The sequence below is a fragment of the Cervus canadensis genome, chromosome 2 (assembly GCF_019320065.1).
Source record: "Cervus canadensis isolate Bull #8, Minnesota chromosome 2, ASM1932006v1, whole genome shotgun sequence".
Lineage (NCBI taxonomy): Eukaryota > Metazoa > Chordata > Mammalia > Artiodactyla > Cervidae > Cervus > Cervus canadensis.
In genome coordinates this window covers 95,941,000-95,961,730 of record NC_057387.1, presented here as the reverse complement: position 1 = coordinate 95,961,730, position 20,731 = coordinate 95,941,000, and the positions used below count along the sequence as shown (strand labels likewise).

General features: G+C 40.2%; 2 protein-coding genes across 2 annotated transcripts in view; both read right to left on the bottom strand.

Moving 5' to 3' along the window:
- The window catches only part of EIF2B3 (eukaryotic translation initiation factor 2B subunit gamma), a 105,813-nt gene that overhangs the window by 35,332 nt on the left and 49,750 nt on the right, over positions 1-20,731 (bottom strand). The window contains exon 6 of the mRNA XM_043461520.1: positions 7,220-7,309. Coding sequence (XP_043317455.1) covers positions 7,220-7,309 — 90 coding nt within the window. The remainder of the gene's footprint in view (positions 1-7,219; positions 7,310-20,731) is intronic.
- Positions 6,124-6,659, bottom strand: LOC122437062 (60S ribosomal protein L23a-like). The gene has a single exon (XM_043461521.1). The coding sequence runs from the start codon at positions 6,642-6,644 to the stop codon at positions 6,168-6,170; it is 477 nt and encodes a 158-aa protein (XP_043317456.1). The 5' UTR covers positions 6,645-6,659; the 3' UTR covers positions 6,124-6,167.

Below are 20,731 nucleotides of genomic sequence, written 5' to 3'. Positions count from 1 at the left end.
ACAGTTGCGCAATAATATAATTAATTACCCTGTTTAAACTGTTACAACTTTTCCCTGTTATGAACAATGCTGCAAAGAACATTTTGCAATGAATATTTCCATACTTTTAAGTAAATATTTCTGTGGGATAGAGTCTTTGAAGAGGAACTGCTTAGGCAGGGAGTATATAGTTGTAAGTTCAGATAGGTATCATCAACTACCCTACAAAAAGTTTATGTAGAAAAGTATAAGAGAATTTCCCCACAGCCTTGCTAGCTTCATCACAAAATTTAAAAATCTCTGTCATACAGTAAGAATACAAAATCTCTGTCATACATATAATTATACAAAATTATAATTAAAACTGCTTAACATGTATTTTTATTTAAGAGAGTAGGCATCTTTTGATGTATACTAGCTTTTTCTACGAACCCACTACTTACAGCTTTTATCCATTTTTCTACTGAGTCATCTACTAATGACTCAGTAGATTTTATTTTATTTTTTTTAAATTTTTTTTTTGGACTCAGTAGATTTTAAGTGCTCTTTGTAATGTATGGAAACTAGTGTTTGGGGTAGCTTGGTATTGCAAGACCTTTGTTGTTTATTTTTGTGTTGTTGTTGTTTAGTTGTTAAGTCGTGTGTATCCAACTCTTTTGCAACCCCATGGACTGTAGAACACCAAGATCCTCTGTCCATGGGATTTTCCAGGCAAGAATATTGGACTGGGTTGCCCTTTCCTTTCCTAGGGGATCTTTCCAATCCAGGGATCAAACTCACATCACCTGCAGTGTAGGCAGATTCTTTACCATTGAACCCCTTGGGAAGCCCCTGTTTATTTTTATACTATGTTTACTGGATTTTTTTTTCCCCCACAACACAGAACTTTAAAAACTGGTATTAGTCAAATTTATCAATTCTCTTTTTTTTTTTTTTTTAACGGCTTCTAAGATTTATTTGATACTTAGAAAGCTTGAGTTAGAAATAACTCAAGTACACATATTGATGAAGCTAAGTGCCTTAAGGCACATGTAGACTAGCAGACATTCAGCATGACATCGGCATCCAAGTTAAACAGTGGCATCCTAAGGCAACTCCTGCCACATCTTTATTACCCCAGGCACTACTTCTTGGGCCCATGCATTACTTCAACTGGTAAATGTTGGATGTGGCGATACTCATCAACTAGATATGATGCAGTCAGATTTGCAATTTAGAAAAGTCCCCCGGTAGTTTTGTGACGGATGAATTAAAAGAGGATAGCCTGGAGGCAGAAGACTAGCAAGGAGAATGTTATATTAAGCCAGCTGAGAAATGATAGACTGTTAGCTAAAAATCAATATTGAACTACATTACCTTATTAAGCTCAGTTCAATAACTGTTCAGTCTCTCCCTCCCATTGCTGCTGGAGCATCTTTCTAAAGCATAGCTGTCATGACACTCCTGCTGTCTGAAGTGCCCTTTTCGCATTTATTAAGACTGGGGATCTCTGACTCATTTTTTCTCTCTTGTTTCATAATATAATTTTCTCAAAGTTACAGAGATAATGGTCTGTAAAACTGTATTCATCTTGGTATCCTCACCCCCCAACACAGCAATTGGAATATATTTAGGTATTTATTCAATGTCTACTGCTTTGAATTAAAAATATATATATAAGTCCAATTCATTTTTTAAACTTTTAAAATAAAAATTTTTTTTTTTTTTTTGTAAAATACATATAATAAAATGTACCTATTTAAGAGTTCCCTGGTGGCTCAGATGGTAAAGAATCTGCCAGCAATGCAGGAGATCCAGGTTTGATCCCTGGGTCAGGAAGATCCCCTGGAGAAGGGAATGGTTACCCACTCCAGTATTCTTGCCTGGAGAATTCCAAGGACAGAGAAGTCTGGTGGGCTACAGTCCATGAAGTTGCAGAGTTGGAAATGACTGAGCAACTAAGACTTTACCTTTATTTAAAACACACAGTTCAATAAGTTTTGTCAAATATATACTACTGCAATCACTACTCCAAATCAAGATATAAAGTGCTTCCATCATCCCTCCCAAATTCCCTTGTGCTTCTAGCACACTATTATACTACTCTACTATACTCTTGTACTACTTAGCACATTTACTATAATAATTTAAACTGCCTGCTTCTCTCTAAACTGTGAGCAACCTGAAGGTAGAAACTACATCATTTCATCTTTAGCGTCCAGCAACACAGGTGATCGATGAAAAGTCTTTACTATGCACCAAGTACTACTCTAAGCCCTTCACAACTATTTTTTCACAATCACCATTATGTGTCAGGTATCATCTGTTCCAATTTCCAGCTGAGGAAAGTGAGGTACAGAAAGGCAGACACCTAAAAAAAAAAAAAGAAAGGCAGACACCTGTCCAGGGTCACACAGCTCAGTTTAAGCTTCTCTTGTCAAAGACTGTACAGGTTTTCTTCTCTCCACAGCCTTCCCTTGAGTAGCTTTGAGTAGCTTTTCTACTCAACTGCAGAAATACTCATGTCTTCTTGAACTACTGATGTACCTAATTACTTCTGCTGTCCAAACTGTCACAACATCTCCTTTCCTTCCATTCATCAAGCATATACTGAATGCCTTATCAGTCCAGGTAGGAATCTAACCTCAAGGAATCTGCGTGGAAGACATTAATATGTATTAATAGAAAATTAAAATTTACAGGGCTGAATGTTCATTTTCATAGGTGAGAGAAAGGATTGCTAAAATAGTCCTTTTTTGAAGCTCTCTCTCTCTCCTAGGTTTCCTTTTCCCTATCTATCTCTAAAGGAGTCATTTTCATAACCAGATTACTACAAATGCCTCCTTTAATCTCACCAAGTCTGAGAGGTAATGGGTAGATGGGGAGAAGAAATATATAAAGGTCTTTAAGACTTTGAGATGGGGAGGTGGTTTGAGCTAGGCTCTGTATCCTCCTCTGTTACAACAAGCTCTGGGAAAGTCCCATTTGGTGGAGCTTCTGGCCAGGAGCCATAGAATCACCAAATTGAGGCTTGTCCCCCAGGTATAACCATACTACACTTGCCAGGTAGGGGGCCTGCTAACTGGTGGGGGTCAATCAGCTACTAAGGAGCTGCAGCAGCCAGGATGAGGCTGGCTTTGTTGCAAAACTATTGCATATTCAGACACCAAAAGCTAAAACCCCATTTGGTAGTATTAAGGTAATGCTGTTAGATTTTTTTCTTTTAAGTGCAAGAGTAGTATTGAGGTATTGTTTAGGGATACATACTGAAATATTTATATATAATTACAACTGAAATCATTACAGATGAAATTATATCATAATGATTTGCTTTAAAATAACCTGGTGTGACAGTGGCAAGATTGGTGGTAGCAAATATAAACTAAGATTAGCCATGAACTGGTGACTACTGAAGCTGTATGAGGGCTTGCTCAAAATTCTCCAAGCCAGGCTTCAACAGTACGTGAACTGTGAACTTCCAGATGTTCAAGTTAGATTTTGAAAAGGCAGAGGAACCAGAGGTCAAATTGCCAATATCTGTTGGATCATAGAAGAAGCAAGAGAGTTCCAGAAAAACATCTACCTCTGCTTTATTGACTACGCCAAAGCCTTTGACTCTGTGGATCACAACAAATTGTGGAAAATTCTTAAAGAGATGGGAATGCCAGACCACCTTACCTGCCTCCTGAGAAATCTGTATGCAGATCAAGAAGCAACAGTTAGAATCAGACATGGAACAACAGACTGGTTCCAAATTGGGAAAGGAGTAAGTAAAGGCTGTATATTGTCACCCTGCTTATTTAACTTATATGCAGAGTACATCATGTGAGCAGAGTACATCATGTGAAATGCCAGGTTGGATGAAGCACAAGCTGGAATCAAGCTTGCCGGGAGAAGTATCAGTAACCTCAGATACACAGATGACACTACCCTTATGGCAGAAAGCAAAGAAGAACTAAAGAGCCTCTTGATGAAAGTGAAAGAGGAGAGTGAAAAAGTTGTCTCAAAACCCAACATTCAAAAAACTAAGATCATGGCATCTGGTCCCATCATTTCATGGCACACAAAGGCTTTGGTATAGTCAATAAAGCAGAGGTGATGTTTTTCTGGAACTCTCTTGCTTTTTCTATGATTCAATGGATGTTGGCAATTTGATTGCTGGTTCCTATGCCTTTTCAAAACCCAGCTTCATGGCAAATAGATGGGGAAACAATGGAACATACTTTATTTTGGGGGGCTCTAAAATCACTGCAGATGGTGACTGCAGCCATGAAATTAAAAGATGCTTGCTCCTTAGAAGAAAAGCTGTAACCAACCTAGACAGCATATTAAAAAGCAGAGACATTACTTTGCTGACAAAGGTCTCTCTAGTCAAAGCTATTTTTTCCAGTAGTCATGTATGGATGTGAGAGCTGGATTGTAAAGAAAGCTGAGCAGCGAATAATTGATGCTTTTGAACTGTGGTGTTGGAGAAGACTCTTGAGAGTCCCTTGGACTGCAAGGTGATCAAACCAGTCCATCTTAAAGGAAATCAGTCCTGAATATTCATTGGAAGGACTGATGCCGAAGCTGAAGCTCCAATACTTTGGCCACTTGATTCGAAGAACTGACTCATTTGAAAAGACCCTGATGCTGGGGAAGATTAAAGGCAGGAGAAGGGGATGACAGAGGTCGAGATGGCTGGATGACATCACCGACTTAATGGACATAGTTTTTTTTTTTGGACAATGAGTTTGAACAAGCTCCGGGAGTTGGTGATGGGCAGGGAAGTCTAGAGTGCTGCAGTTCATGGGGTTGCAAAGAAGTGGACGTGACTGAATGACTGAACTGAACTGAAGCTGTATGAGGGGTACATGGGAGTTAACTGTATCACTTTCTCTACTTTTGTATCTATGTGAAATTTTCCATAGGAAATAATTAAAAAAAAAAAAAGGTCTCTACCATTACTGTATCCTCTCTCAGCATGTCAAGGCCAGGACCTATTTGACAGTGATTCATTTTCACTTGGGATTAAAAAAATAAACACTTTCATGACAAAGAATTAACTTCACTTTTAAAACATGAATAGCCCAGACACTGGTAATTGGAAAATGGGTCCTGATAACTTTAATCTGTGAGGGAAGAGCCCCTATCTGCTTATTCACCATGGATCTCACAGATGATTTAGCACAATGCCTGCCTCGTAACAGGAGCTTAATAAATACGTGCTGATTGAATGAAAAAACAGAATAATAAGTCAAAAGAGAGCAGGGCAATACTGTCCTGGTGAGAGAAAACAGAGAAACAACAATACCTGGGAAAGCTTTCCAGGAGCCCAAATAATTTATTTTACCACTGGCTCTACATGGGCTTTCTGTAGTGGGTTAGCAGGAGTTATAGGTGGTAAGGGTTAGGATGCTGCAAAAAAATATTATACTGGGCATGGAGGGACAATTTCCGTTCCCCTCAATATTCTTGTATATATCCAAGTCCACCAGTCAACAGCATGCTTAGCACTTAACTCAGGTTCTCAGACTCCCTTCCCCAGCTCGTCTGAGGGAACTTATTGCTGTCGTACCAGCCTGACTGCTTTCCAGTTACCAGTACTATGTAAGGTAGAAACTTATCCAGAAGCCATCAAGGAAGACTAGCTGTTCCTCTTCTTAACCAGACAGTTATTAAATCTTTTCCTACCTGTTCTTCTGAGGACTCTAGTTGCACTGCCTATCAAAATCCTTGAGATTAGGCTTCCATGGTGGCTCAGTGGGTAAAAAATCCACCTGCCAATGCAGGAGACACGGGTTCCATTCCTGATCTGGGAAGACCCCACAGGCAGCGGACCAACTAAGCCCGTGCGCCACAACTACTGAGCCTGCGCTCTACAGCCAGTAGCCCACAGCCACTGAAGCTTGTTCACGCTGGAGCCTGTGCTCCACAAGAGAAGCCGCTGCAATGAGAAGCCTGCACATCACAACTAGAGAGTAGACCCCACTCTCTGCAACTGCAGAAAGCCCGTGCGGCAAAGAAGATCCATCACAGTAAAAAAAAATTAATTGATTAATTGATTAAATTATGTATGAAAAAAATCCTTGAGATCAACCACAAATGGAAGTTTTCTCTCTGGAAACCCACCCACATCCTGTGATCTGCTAGACAGTCTCTGGCAAGTATTTTTTTTTTTTTCACATAGTGAAAACTTTTATATTTGGAATTAGCCAGCTGGACTCAGTTTAGATGATCCCAATTTTGTTGGCAACATCCAAAGCATCATAGTCAGGAGCCAGTCGAACATATGCCTTCTTCTCTCCATCAGGCCTGATCAGAGTATTGACCTTAGCCACGTCAATGTCATAGAGCTTCTTCACAGCCTGTTTAATTTGGTGCTTGTTGGCCTTGACATCCACAATGAATACCAGTGTGTTGTTGTCTTCTATTTTCTTCATGGCTGACTCGGTGGTGAGGGGGAATTTGATGATGGCATAGTGGTCAAGTTTGTTTCTCCTAGGGGCGCTCTTCCGAGGATATTTGGGCTGCCTCCTGAGCCGCAGTGTTTTGGGCCGCTGGAAGGTGGGTGACTTCCGGATCTTCTTTTTCTTGTGGCTGTGGACACCTTTCAACACTGCTTTCTTGGCCTTCAAAGCCTTTGCTTTGGCTTCAGCTTTAGGAAGGGCAGGGGCTTCCTTCTTCGCCTTCGGCGCCATCTTCATGAAAAGCTCTGGCGAGTATTTAAGGCCCACAGTTCTATTATCAAAGCAAAACTACAAAAGTACCAAATTTCTTAACTCATGATTTTCATGAATTCATGAAATTCATGAAACTTCACTCAGTGAGGTGGACTTCTTTTCCAAAACTGGAGGAAAACTTGCTCTTCTTTCTTTCCTTCTCTTGGGTAAGTGTCTGGCCCTTTGCTAAGAGGGCCCATCTATGGGACAATTGCTCAGGGAAAGGACAACCTCTTGGAGACAAATAGCACTACAGCTGGGAAGCTCACCCTTGCAGAAAGAAGGAAGAGCCTGAAGCTGTGTAGAAAGATGCTTCATAAGTGAATATTAGTTTTATAAAAGTAATTTGCCAGTTATCATAGCACAGGCCCCCTAAATATAAGCTGGTACAGATGAAATAACAGTATGCTGATAACATAATTTCATTTCTATAATAAACTATGTTATCTATACAAACTAGTTATTTATATAACTGGTTTATTATCAAGGTTTAAAACTGTTAACTAAGTCACAGGGTAGCTTAAGTGCTGTGAATTTGACTCAATCTCCCTCCTTCTTACTTATTTTCCATTAGGAAGTCCACAACGTATTTTTTCAAGCAGTAGAGGTGGGCATCTACAAGGCCTGTGTGGAAACGTATTCTTGGGTGCCTGCAAAAAGAATGAGAGAAGAGGGTCACATGAGTTCTACTCTATTATTAGGTAGTATGCATTAGGAAGTTTCTGAGGGTCAGAGTCATGCTGCCTACACCTCACTCTGGAGAGACCAAGAAGGTGATTATCGGCTCTGATGCTACCACAGAAAAGGCTGTCTCTTTATGGAAGCCCTATTTCACACTTTACGAGGTCTTTAGGCTTCCAAAGACATGAATCCAAAACTGGTAAGCCACCAAGTCATTGACAAGTCATCTTCTATTTTACTACAAACTCCTACCCACAATTCTTGTAACTAACATTTTCTTGCTTCTACTCCAACTGCCTCACTTCCTGCAGGCCATACTTAAGCCATGCTTTCCTTTAGTATTTGACATATATTACTCCATGTTCACAGAAGATGAAGTAAAATTTTATGAATACTCCTTAACTCCCTACTCTTAATTATTCACCAGGAGTTTCCTCAGGTTGACTTTCTTCAGGAAATCTTCCCTGAGGACCCAAGTTTGTGTTCCTACAACACTTGGTGCCCACTTCTACCAGATAACTTAGCACAGAGCAATGTAACAGCCTACTTACTTGTGCTCTTTCCCACTAGACTAAAAGTTATCTGAGGGCAGAGATTTATTTATTTTTTAAATATTTATTTGGCTGCCTTGGGTCTTAGCTGTAGCACACAGAGCTTTTGTTGTGACGCACGAACTCCTGAATTGTGTCCACGCAGGCTGCACTATGCAGGCTCAGCAGCTGTGGTGCACGGGCTTGACTGTTCCCTGGTATGTGGGGTCTTAAGTTTTCTGACTAGGGGCTGAACTTGCGTCCCCTGCATTGCAAGGTGGATTCTTAACCACTGAACTACCAGGAAAGTTCCAAGATTTATTTTTATAGTCTTAGTACTGAGCATTGGATCTCACACAGAATGAATGTTTCATAGTGGCTGAACAAACACACAAATAAATTAGGTCAAATTAAGGCATTTGCCTAGTTGCTATTTATTGGCTTCCCTGGTGACTCAGTGGTAAAGAATCTGTCTGCCAATGCAAGAGACGTGGGTTTGATCCCTGGGTCAGGAAGATCCCCTGGAGAAGGAATGGCAACCCACTCCAGCAGTCTTGCCTGGAAAGTCCCATGGACAGAGACTGGCAGGCTAGAATCCATGGAGTCTCACAGAGTTGGACACAATTCAGAGACTTAACATGCACTAGTTCCTACTTAGTCTACTAACTTTGGTTTCAGCCTGAAGAAATGCCATGTTTCATGTTCAAAGTCATTTTATTTAATAAAATAAAAGATAGCTGAAGGAGAGGAGGGGAAGAGTAGGGTGGAAGAATGGCAGTTCCAATTGTAGCTGCCTGGTTATTATCTTCTACTCTCTGTTACTCTCCTTTGACTGCTTATAGTCTGAATGAAAATTATTCTCATAGGATCTAGATATCTTAGAAGTAATTTCCCAGGTGGCACAGTGGTAAAGAATCTGCCTGCAACGCAGGAGACATAGGGCACACAGATTCGATCCCTGGGTGGGGAGGATCCCCTCAAAGAGGACATGGCAACTCACTCCAGTATTCTGGCCAAGAAAATCCCATGGACAGGAATCTGGTGGGCTACAGTCCACAGGGTCCATGAGGTCACAAAGAGTCATACACAACTGAGCAACAACACACACACACCACCCTGGGCTTCCACTCTTTTGGGAAGAAAGGGGGAAAAATGCTTCCAAAAGAGCAAGAGAAAAGTCGGATTTCAGATCTCACATCTATAATACACACATACCCCAAAAGCCAATTACTGTATACAGTGAAGATGAAGAAGAAAGTTACATCTCAATTCTCACTTCCTGAAATTCTTGCGTTCCAAGAAATTCTTCAGGAAACAGAATTTTGCAAATACAGTTACTTACCTTGTGGTGCCCAGGTTTGATTTGAAGTTCACATTATGATAATTCTCCCCTTGATCTAAGCAATTTGGAAAGCTGAACTCTCTTGTTCAGTGCCTTGGTTTGTGAATTCCTTGACTCATTCAACATATTCTACTTAAATTATTCCCTCCTTGCAACTACCTTATGAAATAGATATATATCTCATATTTATAGCTGAAGTCAACTTGTATCATACACCTGGGGAAAGAATAACTTAAAGTTTGAGTAATCATCTTCTGAATTGTTACCAATCCCTAGCTCAAATGGCAATAACATTCATAAAGCATTTTACAGTTTATAAATTTTTTTCAGCTTTTTACTCTCAGTATATAAAGTAGGTAAAACAAAAAATTCTTCCATTAAAAAAAATTTCCAAAAATTTAGTTGGTACACTCAATGCGAGAGATTTAGCTACAAACTTGAAATACAATAAAGGAACAGAGATGGGCAATTCAGAGCTTTTTTTCTTTCACATGAAATTCGTATTGAATGCAAATTTTGGGACCAGGATTTAATGCCATTTAAGTTGCCCAAAAGGTTGTTTTCTTATTTTATTTTTCCCCATTTAATTGTTTTTAAATGGCATTAGAAATAAGAACTGATACTTTAAAATAAAACAAAATAAACAAAACCAAAAAACCTCAAGGAGGCACCAGTAAATCTGGGTAACTGGTTGATTGCTCTGGGCCAGGAAGATGTTTTGATTTGTACAAAATAAAGAAATCAGTAATAGAAATGATAAGACATGTAGAAATACTTATAACTTACCTAGCACAATATAAGCCATCAGGATTATTTTTATAGACCTATTTTGATAAGTATTTACTGTTTAACTGCAAAGATCAATGGCTTTTAAAGTATCTTCAAGAAAGTCTTTAGCTGGTTTGTACAATTTACTATTTTAACCATTTTCAAGTATATAGTCCTGTGGGATTAATTACATTCACTTTGTAGTACAACTGTCACCAACATCCATCTCCAATACTTTTACATCTTCTGCAATTGAAACTCTGAATCCATTAAACACTAACTCCCCATTCTCTTCTTCCTCCTAGCCCCCTGTAACCACCATTCTATTTTGTCTTTATGATTCTGGCTAGTCTAGGAACCTCATATAAGAAGAATCATACATTTGTTCTTCTTATGACTGGTTTATTTCATTAGCATAATGTCTTTACAGTTAATGTTGAAGCATGCGTCAAAATTTCCTTCCTTTTGAACTCTGAATAATATTTCATTGTATGTGTGTACCACATTTTCTTTACCTAGTCACCTGTCTATGGATACTTGAATTGCTTACACCTTTTGGTTATTGTGAATGATGCTGCTATGAACATGAGTGTACAAATATAAATTTAATCTGTTTCATACATACATTTCTTAAATTTTAATTATGGAAATTTTCAAACACACACAAAATAAGAGATAAGCATAATAAATTCCCATGTGCCCAAAGAGTTTCAATTATCAACATTTTCTAATCTTTATTTACTATGTGTTAAATTGTGTCCCCCCCAAAAGATAACCCACGATACCTGTGAATATGATCTTAATTGGAAGTATGATGTCTGTAGATGATCATATTAAGGTTAGGTCATTAGAGGAGCCCTAATCCAATAGGACTAGTACCTTAATAAAGGGGAAACTTGAACACAGAGACAGAAATGCAGAGGGAAGACAATATGAAGAGACGAGGAGAATGCCATCTACAAGCCAAGAATGCCTGAGGTTTCCAGAAGATAGAAGGGTGGAACAGATTCTCCTTCATAAACCTCAGGAGGAACCAATGCTGAAAATATCCTAATTTTGGATTTCTATCCTCAAGAATTGTGAAGACAATAAACTTCTGTTGTTCGAGGCCACCCAGTTTACACTGATTTGTTAACAGCAAACTAATATAGTTTTTAAAAGCATGTTCCAGACACAAAATCATCTTACTGTAAATATTCCAGTATGTGTAGTACGTATTTCCAACTGATAAGGGACTATGAAATACAATCACTATATTACTACACATAATAAAATTATCAACAACTTCATAACATCTATTATCCAATCCAAATCCAGATTTCTCTTTTTATAGCTAGTCTGTCTAAATCAGAGCCTCACAATGCATTTGGCAATTTCAGTTAAAAAAAGTTCCCCTTTTTTATTTCCCAGACAAGCCATGTGATTAGAGAGTGAATCATCTGTTTTGTAGAACACTGACTGCTTTGAAATATCTTTTAGAAAAAAAAATAGATTTATTGATACATGCCACTGAGAAACTAAGCCTGCACATCTTAACTAGAGAGTCTCAAGCAGCCAAATAAATATATTTTTTTAAAAGATGTATAACATGATCCTTGGGGCTCAGACTATAACACACTGATTATCCCAGGACTCTCCTATGCTCAATTCTCTACTCAGTTAGCCATCACTTTGTGTAAATTTTTTTTTTGGGGGGAGGGGGGGTGTCATGTCTTGAGGCTTGCGAGATTTCAGTTCCTGACCTGGAATCAAACCTGTGCCCCCTGCTACTGAAGCATGAAGTCTCAACCACTGGACTGCCGGGGAAGTCACAGTAAACAGTTTTTTGGTAATTTTTGTTTTTGAAGGCATAACCCCTGTCTTGCTGTTCACTGAACTCAGGGTAGGCAAAGCATGAGTGGGGAAGCTGGAAGAGAACTCGAGGAGGCATAGGAACTGCAGACATGTTTATTCTCTCCAGGATGGCGCAGCAGCAAGACATGCTGTATTCTCTCATGGTGCACCCAGCAGGCACAGCCACAAGGGCTTTTCAGGTGGTGCTTATATAGGTCACGATGCACATGTGCAGTGCTACAAATGATCTCAGTTGTTGCATAACCATGCAAAGTCATTATTCACAAAATGTGGGGTGAGAGCAAGAGGACATGGGGGCAAGAGGGCCTGACCACCGCCATATTGACTAATTTGCTCTTTCTCTATATTCTACCCCTTCAGGGTCTCTCACCTCACAATCCAGGCGCAGTCCATCTCCTGCGATATTCCCTTGGCTTAGTAACATTGACCCCTGAACCTACATTCTGCAACAGCAGTAGATGCTACAACAGCAAATAGTTACATCCCCAATACACAGCAAAACCCAACTCCAGGTATCACCTGGAACTCATGTTGCAGTCCTTGCCCTCATGTGGCTAGAAGAGCCACCCACCACGTGTGGAGTGCCTTTATCTTCCATGGCCAAGTCTAGTCCACTGTCTGTCCTTGTGAAATTGCAGGGTCCTCAAATTGCGGGGTTTTTATTAAGGACCCACAAAGCCCCACACAGGCACCAGGCCCACCCTTCAAAGAGCAGATTTTTGAGGTGTTCACAGCCCATCCACATGATTCTGTATGCTTTATAACCTCTGGTGCACATGGTTCTAAATCTCCAGGAGCATCAGAGGTTAGCAGCAATCATAGGACACAGCCTTTACAGTATACCTCCACACAGGGAGTCATCCAATTTCCAAAGGTAAGCACACAGCCTTTACAGTATTTCAAAGTGGAAAAGGGCATCCGAAGGAACATCCTTGGATGCCATGTAATCTTCTAGCTGAACCACCTGTTTCTCTTGCTGTCGGTGTTTCCCAAACTTGGTAAACTGCTGTTCTGGTCTCAGTTGCCTCCATAGCTCTAGAAGCAGAGCACTGGGCTGTTTATCAATTTTATTTCTGTCAACTCCCTCCGCCAGCAAATCAGTCAACGTTTGCATCTGCATAACCCAGATGGGGCCTTTATCAGCTGGCCACCCACTTCAGGGTCTTCACACTTCTAATCCCCTTCGCCTGCCACCATTCCACTACTTCTCCCGAGGTTGCCACCATTGAGGTGGCAATTAAGGAACCAAAAGGGTGGACAGGATATTGTTCAAAATGGCGACTTGCATGCCGCCTATAAAATGCTTGTCAACTTTTGGAGGCTCCTCCGCCTGCCAGACCAGTATAGAGGCTGATAGGGTGGATGTCCAGCCGATTCCAAGCATGGTGATGGTTTCCCAGTCATCACCCACCACCTTGAAGTCCAGGTCCTCACTGTACTTTCTGAGCTTCACTTGCCATCCTGTGAAGCTGTTTGCAGATTCAGTGGTTTCCTCAGGGCTCCACGGAGGTGGGTTCAGCAGGACCTGATCCAGCTCTAAACTTGCCACTGTGGTTTCACTTTCCCTTTTTGCTTTCTTCTTTCTCTCCAATGGGGTTGCTCCTTGCTCACCTTCCTGGGCTTCACCCTGGCTGCAGAGTTGGTGCCATTCCTCTTCTCCTTGGCCTCCTTGGTGCCCAAGGCCTCCTGGGGCTTCACCTTCTTGGCCCCATCTTTCTGCTGCACGACCGGCCTCACTAACAACCTGGACCTGTAGTCTGAAAAAGATACAATTCTGTCTCACTGTCAGAGACACTGGGTTCTTTAAGGCCAGGAAGTTCTTGCTCTAATTCCAATATACATAGCTCTAGTTCTTCCAAGAATCTCTGCACATCCTTCAGGGCAGTCAGGAAATCCACCCCATGGTGCCAGTGGTAGTCTGTGCCACCTTGTCCGGCAAATGGGAACTTATCACCTGCCAACACCTTCTCAATGCTATACGGAGCACTCAATGCTCCACTGCCTCCCAATCTTCCACCAGGGCCCATGCTGACAGGACCATGGCCACTGGCTTCTTCCATCCATTGGAGCCTCAGGCTCCTCTACCTGCTGGGTATCCTGCCAACTATGCCAACTGTCTCACTGTTCACTGAACCCAGGGTAGGCAAGGCACCAGCGAGGAAGCTAGAGGAAACTTCAAGGAGATGTAGGAACGGCAGACATGTTTATTCTCTCCGGGCTGGCACAGCAGCAGACATGCTATATTCTCTTGTAGCTGACCCAGCAGACACAGCCACAAGGGCTTGATAGGTGCACGCAGTGCTATGAAAGATCTCAGATGTCAGTAACCATGCAAAGTCATTATTTACAAAACATAGGGTGAGAGCAAGAGAACGTGGGGTGTGAGCGCCTGACCACTGCTATCTTAGCTAATTTGCTCTTTCCCTACAACCCCAAGGACAAAGACCAGGAGAGGAAAGTAACAAAATTTTGGAAGCTGTAAAGAAGGATAGTGGTAACAGACTTAGCATACCTAAGAAAGCTGAATCCTAAACCAGCCATAAGGAAAGCTGAGTAGCTATCTGATTTGTACTGCAGAAGCCCTGAAAAGATCAGAAATTGGCAGCATAGCTTTTACCCACTAGAAAGTTTAGAGGAGTACTTTAGGAGTTTCAGCTGGTTAGTAGCAGTGGGGATCCTAACGTAGATAAACAGCACGCATTTCAAGACTTTCCACACCATCAGCAAAATAATCAAGAATGTGAACCCATTTCTCATCATCTGTAGTCCCAGAAATAGAGATGTGGTCATGATCCTTGAGGTTTTGACTTAAGTACCTGTCTTTTTCCAAGATGAACGTGTGAATATGTTATTCCATTTTTAAAAGACATCATCTAGAAGCTTGTTTTAATATTTTCATTACCCTTCCAGTAAAAAACCTTGACTAGTATTCAAAAGAAAACAACTAACATTGGAGAAAAGCCACATGATTTTCTTATTAAATATTTGGCACAAACACAGTTACTTACAAATTATTAAAAACACATGTCTTTCAGAAATAAAACAGGAATTTAAGAGCTGGGGACGGGCCATTAAAGCACAACTAAGCCAAGTTCAGTTGGGGGAACTGAGGCTTAGAGAAGCAAGGTGATTTGCTCAAGGTCATATAGCTTTTCTCTCTCAAGATTAAATTCTAGAGTCTCTGGACTTGAATTTCTAGTACCATGCTCTTTCTATCAGTAACATTCAACATTCTTTTCCACTACCTATACTGCCTCTCCAAGTCAGTAATACATCAACTTGATAGATGGGAAAGGTGCTTGATGGATGCTGTGCCTTCTCCAAATCCACTGAGGCAGGAAGAATTTCGGCCCACTGGGATAAAGTTATCAGTACTACTTGATGACAGAGGGAGAATGTCTCTGTGCCTGACCATAGACTGAGCAGAACTCCTACTTCAAGTGTCTTACACTATCTAATTTTCCAGGACCAAATATGCCCAAGGCCCAACAGAAGAGAACATTATTTGCAGTCAAGCAAATACTTCATCCTCTACTGGACAGTGAGAAAACAGATGGGATGTATATTCCATCCTCACTGTCCTTTTCTCCTACAACCAGTACATATAAAAGTAAGAAAACTTGAAAACAAGAGGCTTCTGGCTCTCTATATACACAAACAATTTTCCAATACAACTTTAGTGTTTTCCCCATAGGAACTAAACTCCCACCTTTAGAAATTCAGTTTGAAAAGAAAGATAGGAAATACTGTATTCTGGTATTCAAAAAGTGCTTGAAAATCTGCCCCAGCATTTACTCAAGGCCCTGAGATCAAGATATGAAGGAAAAATATACCTCCATCTGCTCTTCATTTTCACCTTACCTCTTGGCTATGTCCATCTTCTTTGTTCCTATCATGCTTAAACCTTGCTCTCTTTGGCAGGGACCTCTGAGATTAAGATATTTACTAAAAATTCACCATATAGAACAACTAACTAGTTCCCAAGGAGGTTAAAGAGAAAGCAGGAGACAATCTCCAGCTTTTAGCTGTGACTACAGAAACATAGGACTCTGGCTTCTAAGAATTTTATGAATAAACCTGCCAATCTAATATAGCATAAACAACAGTGCTTGATGGATGCATAAGTGAGTCAGGTCCCTTGTTTCACATAATAGATGACCACAAGTATTCCCTTCTGCATTCCAGAGGACACAATCCCTTTGCTCTTTGGAGTCTTGTGAATTTAGGAATGCAACACTGGATTTCTTTTCAGGTCTTATACCTTAAACCTATCCTGCACACTGCTGTCAGATTACCTTTCCAGAGTCCAGAACTGAAAGCATTCTCTCTCTGCTCAAAATGTTTTTAATAATTCCCCAATATTCAAGGCCCTCTATTTTGGTACCAACTTAATTTCTCAGCCTCAATTCCTAGTGCTCCCCAACAGAGAGCTTCCATTTGGGCCAAACCATTTCTAAACAAGTCTTGCCTACCGTGCCTCCCACACCTTTGCTCAGAACATTCTCCCCACACAGGATTCAGCTTCCCATGTCCTTTTCTGTATCAGACCCAAATCCATTCTTCAAGCTGAAATTAATCTATTATGCTTTCTTGATCACCTCAGCCCCTAGAGTTTGATACCTCCTTGAATTCTTAGAACACTGTTGGCCATAATTGTTCAGAATCTGATGTTGTTTGCTACTGTTTGTTAGGTTTTTATATGCATAATCTTCTCTTCCACCAAGGCTAGTGTGAACTCTTTGAGATACTCTCCTGCCTCCTTAAATACCAAAACAGTGGTTTAACAAGAGGAGGAAACTCAATAAACATTTGCCACGTGAATATAGTATTCCTGAAAAGTATAAAGCATGAACTAAATGGAAAAGGCCTGTCTCTAACTCTGTCTCTAACTAGATAAATGATATGGAACAAATCCTTCTTCCCTTGGCTTCCACTATCATTATCTGAAATAAATGGGCCAGATGACCTTCTAGCTGTTATAGCATGATTCTAAAATATCTATAAATAAGATCATATTTTCAATACAATAAGAGATATCCTTTAATTGCATTTTATGTTCTTGGCTCTTCTAAAATATAAAGAAATCCTCCTCTGTTTCCTAAAATTTTCCTTTGATAAATTGTTTAGGAAAAAATAATCTGTAAGAACCCTCTTATTTCTTTCTTCAACAGAAAGAATTCCACATCCAGTCAGCCATATCCTGACTGCTGTCATAAACAAACTATGTTAAAATGGCCCCATCATAGATACTCTTTATAGAGAGGGAGAGGAAAAAAAAATATAATGGGGCTGGTAAACTACAGCCTGTCAGATGGAAGATCCTGGTTCCTATTTCCGTAGATAAAGTTTTACTGGAACACAGCCATGCTCATCTGGTACATGTCTATGGATGCTTCTATGCTATAATAGCAGAGCTGAATAAATGCAACAGACACTAGATGGTCTGCAAAGTCTAAGATATTTATTATTTGCCCCTTATAGAAAAAGTTTGCCAATCCTTGTTCTATACCTCAACATTCATCACAGAGTGCCAAGCCCTAGATTATAGACTTTCAACCATAGCTGGTCACTAAGTGATTTCCCGCTTATTCATTCAACAAATATTTACTGGGATTTCTTATTTCTAATTAATCCTTGTTCATTTTCTCATCTGTAAAATGGCATATAACAGAATCTACTTCATAGAGCTATTGTTAAAAAAATAAAAAAGCCTTTAACTCAATGTCAGGCACAAAATTTGAAAAACTAGAGCTGCTGTCATTATCGTCTTCATTGTCATCATCACCACTACCACCACCACCACCATTATCCTTTCCTGATGTTGTAGGAAAAGCAGGCTCTGTCTGATGGCCATGATCTCCTAAGAAAGGAGAGAACTTTAGCATTTCTGAGGCTTTACTTGGTACTTAGGAAAGAGCTATATGTTGATAGCACTCAGACTGCAACCACAAGAATAAAAGAAATGTTCCTCTGATATGAAATGGCAGTTGATCATTTAGACTTCTGATACCAGAAATAACAAAAACTCAGTATCTTTTCCAGAATTAATGAGGAAGACAAAAATGATTTGAATTTATGAATACCTCTCTTGAGAACTTAAGAGATTGCTGGCAGCCCCAAACTCCAGCAACAACATTAAAAGGCAATGTGACATTAAATGAGCCCATGGACGGATTCATAATGTGAAAGATTAAATGAGTCCACTGACTACTTTCCAAATCAACCATCTACCCAGATTTGGTTACAAACAAATTTTCTCAGTTTTTGTGAGAACTATGATTTTTTAAAAGCCCAACAGCCTGATATATGTATGTAGTTTTTTCTAATTCAATCCAACAAGTAAGTGTTGGATTGAAATGGGTGTCTACTTTTCTCTACTACAGTGTTTGTCATGTCTCTCTAACATGTACAGAAGGTGTCTGAGGAGATAAGTATGCTTTATGCTCAGATATGCAGATGACACCACCCTTATGCAGAAAGTGAAGAACTAAAGAGCCTCTTGATAAAAGTGAAAGAGGAGAGTGAAAAAGTTGGCTTAAAGCTCAACATTCAGAAAACTAAGATCACGGCATCCGGTCCCATCATTTCATGGCAAATAGATGGGGAAACAGTGGCAGACTTTATTTTCTTGGGCTCCAAAATCACTGCAAATGGTGACTGCAGTCATGAAATTAAAAGACACTTACTCCTCGGAAGTAAAGTTATGATCAACCTAGACAGCATATTAAAAAGCAGAGACATTACTTTGCCAACAAAGGTCCATCTAGTCAAGGCTATGGTTTTTCCAGTAGTCATGTATGGATGTGAGAGCTGGACTATAAGAAAGCTGAGCACCGAAGAATTGATGCTTTTGAACTGTGGTGTTGGAGAAGACTCTTGAGAGTCCCTTGGACTGCAAGGAGATTGATCCAGTCCATCCTAAAGGAAATCAGTCCTGAATATTCACTGGAAGGACTGATGCTGAAGCTGAAACTCCAGTAATACTTTGGCCACCTGACGCGAAGAACTGACTCATTTGAAAAGACCCTGATGCTGGGAAAGTTTGAAGGCGGGAGGAGAAGGGGACAACAGAGAATGAGATGATTGGATGGCATCGCTGACTCAATGGACATGAGCTTGAGTAAACTCTGGGAGCTGGTGATGGACAGGGAGGCCTGGCGTGCTGTAGTCCATGGGGTCGCAAACAGTCAGACAAGACTGAGCAACTGAACTAAACTGAACTGATGCTCTTTTTGGGATCCTTCAAAATTCTGGATAGTAGAATCCTAAATGATTCAGTGGGGGAGTAAAAGAAGATTTAAAACCAAGTGCTGGATTTCCCTGGCGGTCTAAATGGTTAAGACTCTGTGTTTCCAATGCAGGGGGCAGGGATTCAATTCCCAGTCAGGGAACTGGCAAGATCCTGCATGGTGTGCCCCTCCCCAAATCCTTAAATTACTTTACCAAGAATCCTTTGTATCCCTGAATGCATCTTTTGACCACACGAGACATTAATTATATTGAATTATCTTTCTCACTTATTTCCATTAAATTCTAATTTCAATTATTTTCATTTTTATCTAAAGTACTGGATATCTTAAATTTTTCCTCTATATATAAAATTTGATTTCAGTTGTGTCAGTTCTGTTCTTTGCAATTTTAAAATTAATTAATTCTGTAGTTATTTGGTCCTCAATTTATTTTCTTGTTTCTGTAACATTTTCTTTTATCTCATTTTTTTTCATAATACCATCTCATCATTGAACTCTTATTTATTAAATTCACAGTCCATTGAGTTGTTCTGAAGTTGCAGAATTATATATTTGTAAGGAAATTCTTTGTATTCACTGAGTTGTTTTTCTCAGGACAGGTTTTTGCAGTATATTTTTCTTGCTTTAATTTTTGCTATACCTTTGCATAGTTGGATACATTGATTCTCTTGGTCTTATTCATGCTTTTCTTTAAAAATAGTTTTCTTTATTTTTAGCTGTGCTGGGTCTTCCTTGCTGCACAGGCTTTTCTCTAGTTGCAGTGCATGAGTTTCTCGTTATGGTCACTTCTCTTGTTGCAGAGCATGGGCTCCAGAGTGCACAGGCTTCAGTAGTTGTGGCTAGTGGGCTCAGCAGTTGCAGCTCTCAGGCTCTAGAGCACAGGCTCAGTTGTGGGGTGCATGACTTAGTTGCTCGGCAGCATGTGGGATCTTCCTGGATCAGGGATGGAACCCATGCTCTTTGCACTGGTAGGCAGATTCTTTACCACTGAGCCACCAGGGAAGTCCCTCTGCCACTTTTTAAATTATTTCTCACACTTGATTAAAAACAAGTAGTAGGAAGTTCTGTGATATAATCTGAAGTAGCCACTTTAATCCACAAGTGTTTTTCTCAAGAGCTGTTTATTTATAGGTGATGTCTACTATGTTTTGGTCACCTACTATGGAACAGGCATTATGCTAACTGTTTTACATACATTTATTGGAAGGACTGATGCTGAAGCTGAAGCTCCAATACTTTGGCCATCTAATGCAAAGAGCTGACTCGTTGGAAAAGACACTGATGCTGGGAAACACTGAAGGCAGGAGAAGGGGACAACAGAGGACGAGATGGTTGGATGGCACCACTGATTCAATGGACGTGAGTTTGAGCAAACTCCGAGAGATGGTGAAGGAAAGGGAAACCTGGTGTGCTGCAGTTCATGGGGTCGCAAAGAGTTGGACATGACTGAACGACTGAAAAACAACAAATTTCCCATAGCAGCCCTATTATTATTAAACTCATTTTTACAGATGAGACAACCAAAGCTCCAATATGGAACTCTTATCCATAGGAGTAACTGGGCCAATTGAAACTAGAGCTTAACTTCATTTTCATTAAAATATATACCCTAAAATATGTCTTCTACCTCTACTGTGCTGGAGAGCA

Excerpts from the sequence above, each read along its gene's own strand:
- LOC122437062 (XM_043461521.1), bottom strand. The coding sequence starts at position 6,644 with ATGAAGATGGCGCCGAAGGCGAAGAAGGAAGCCCCTGCCCTTCCTAAA.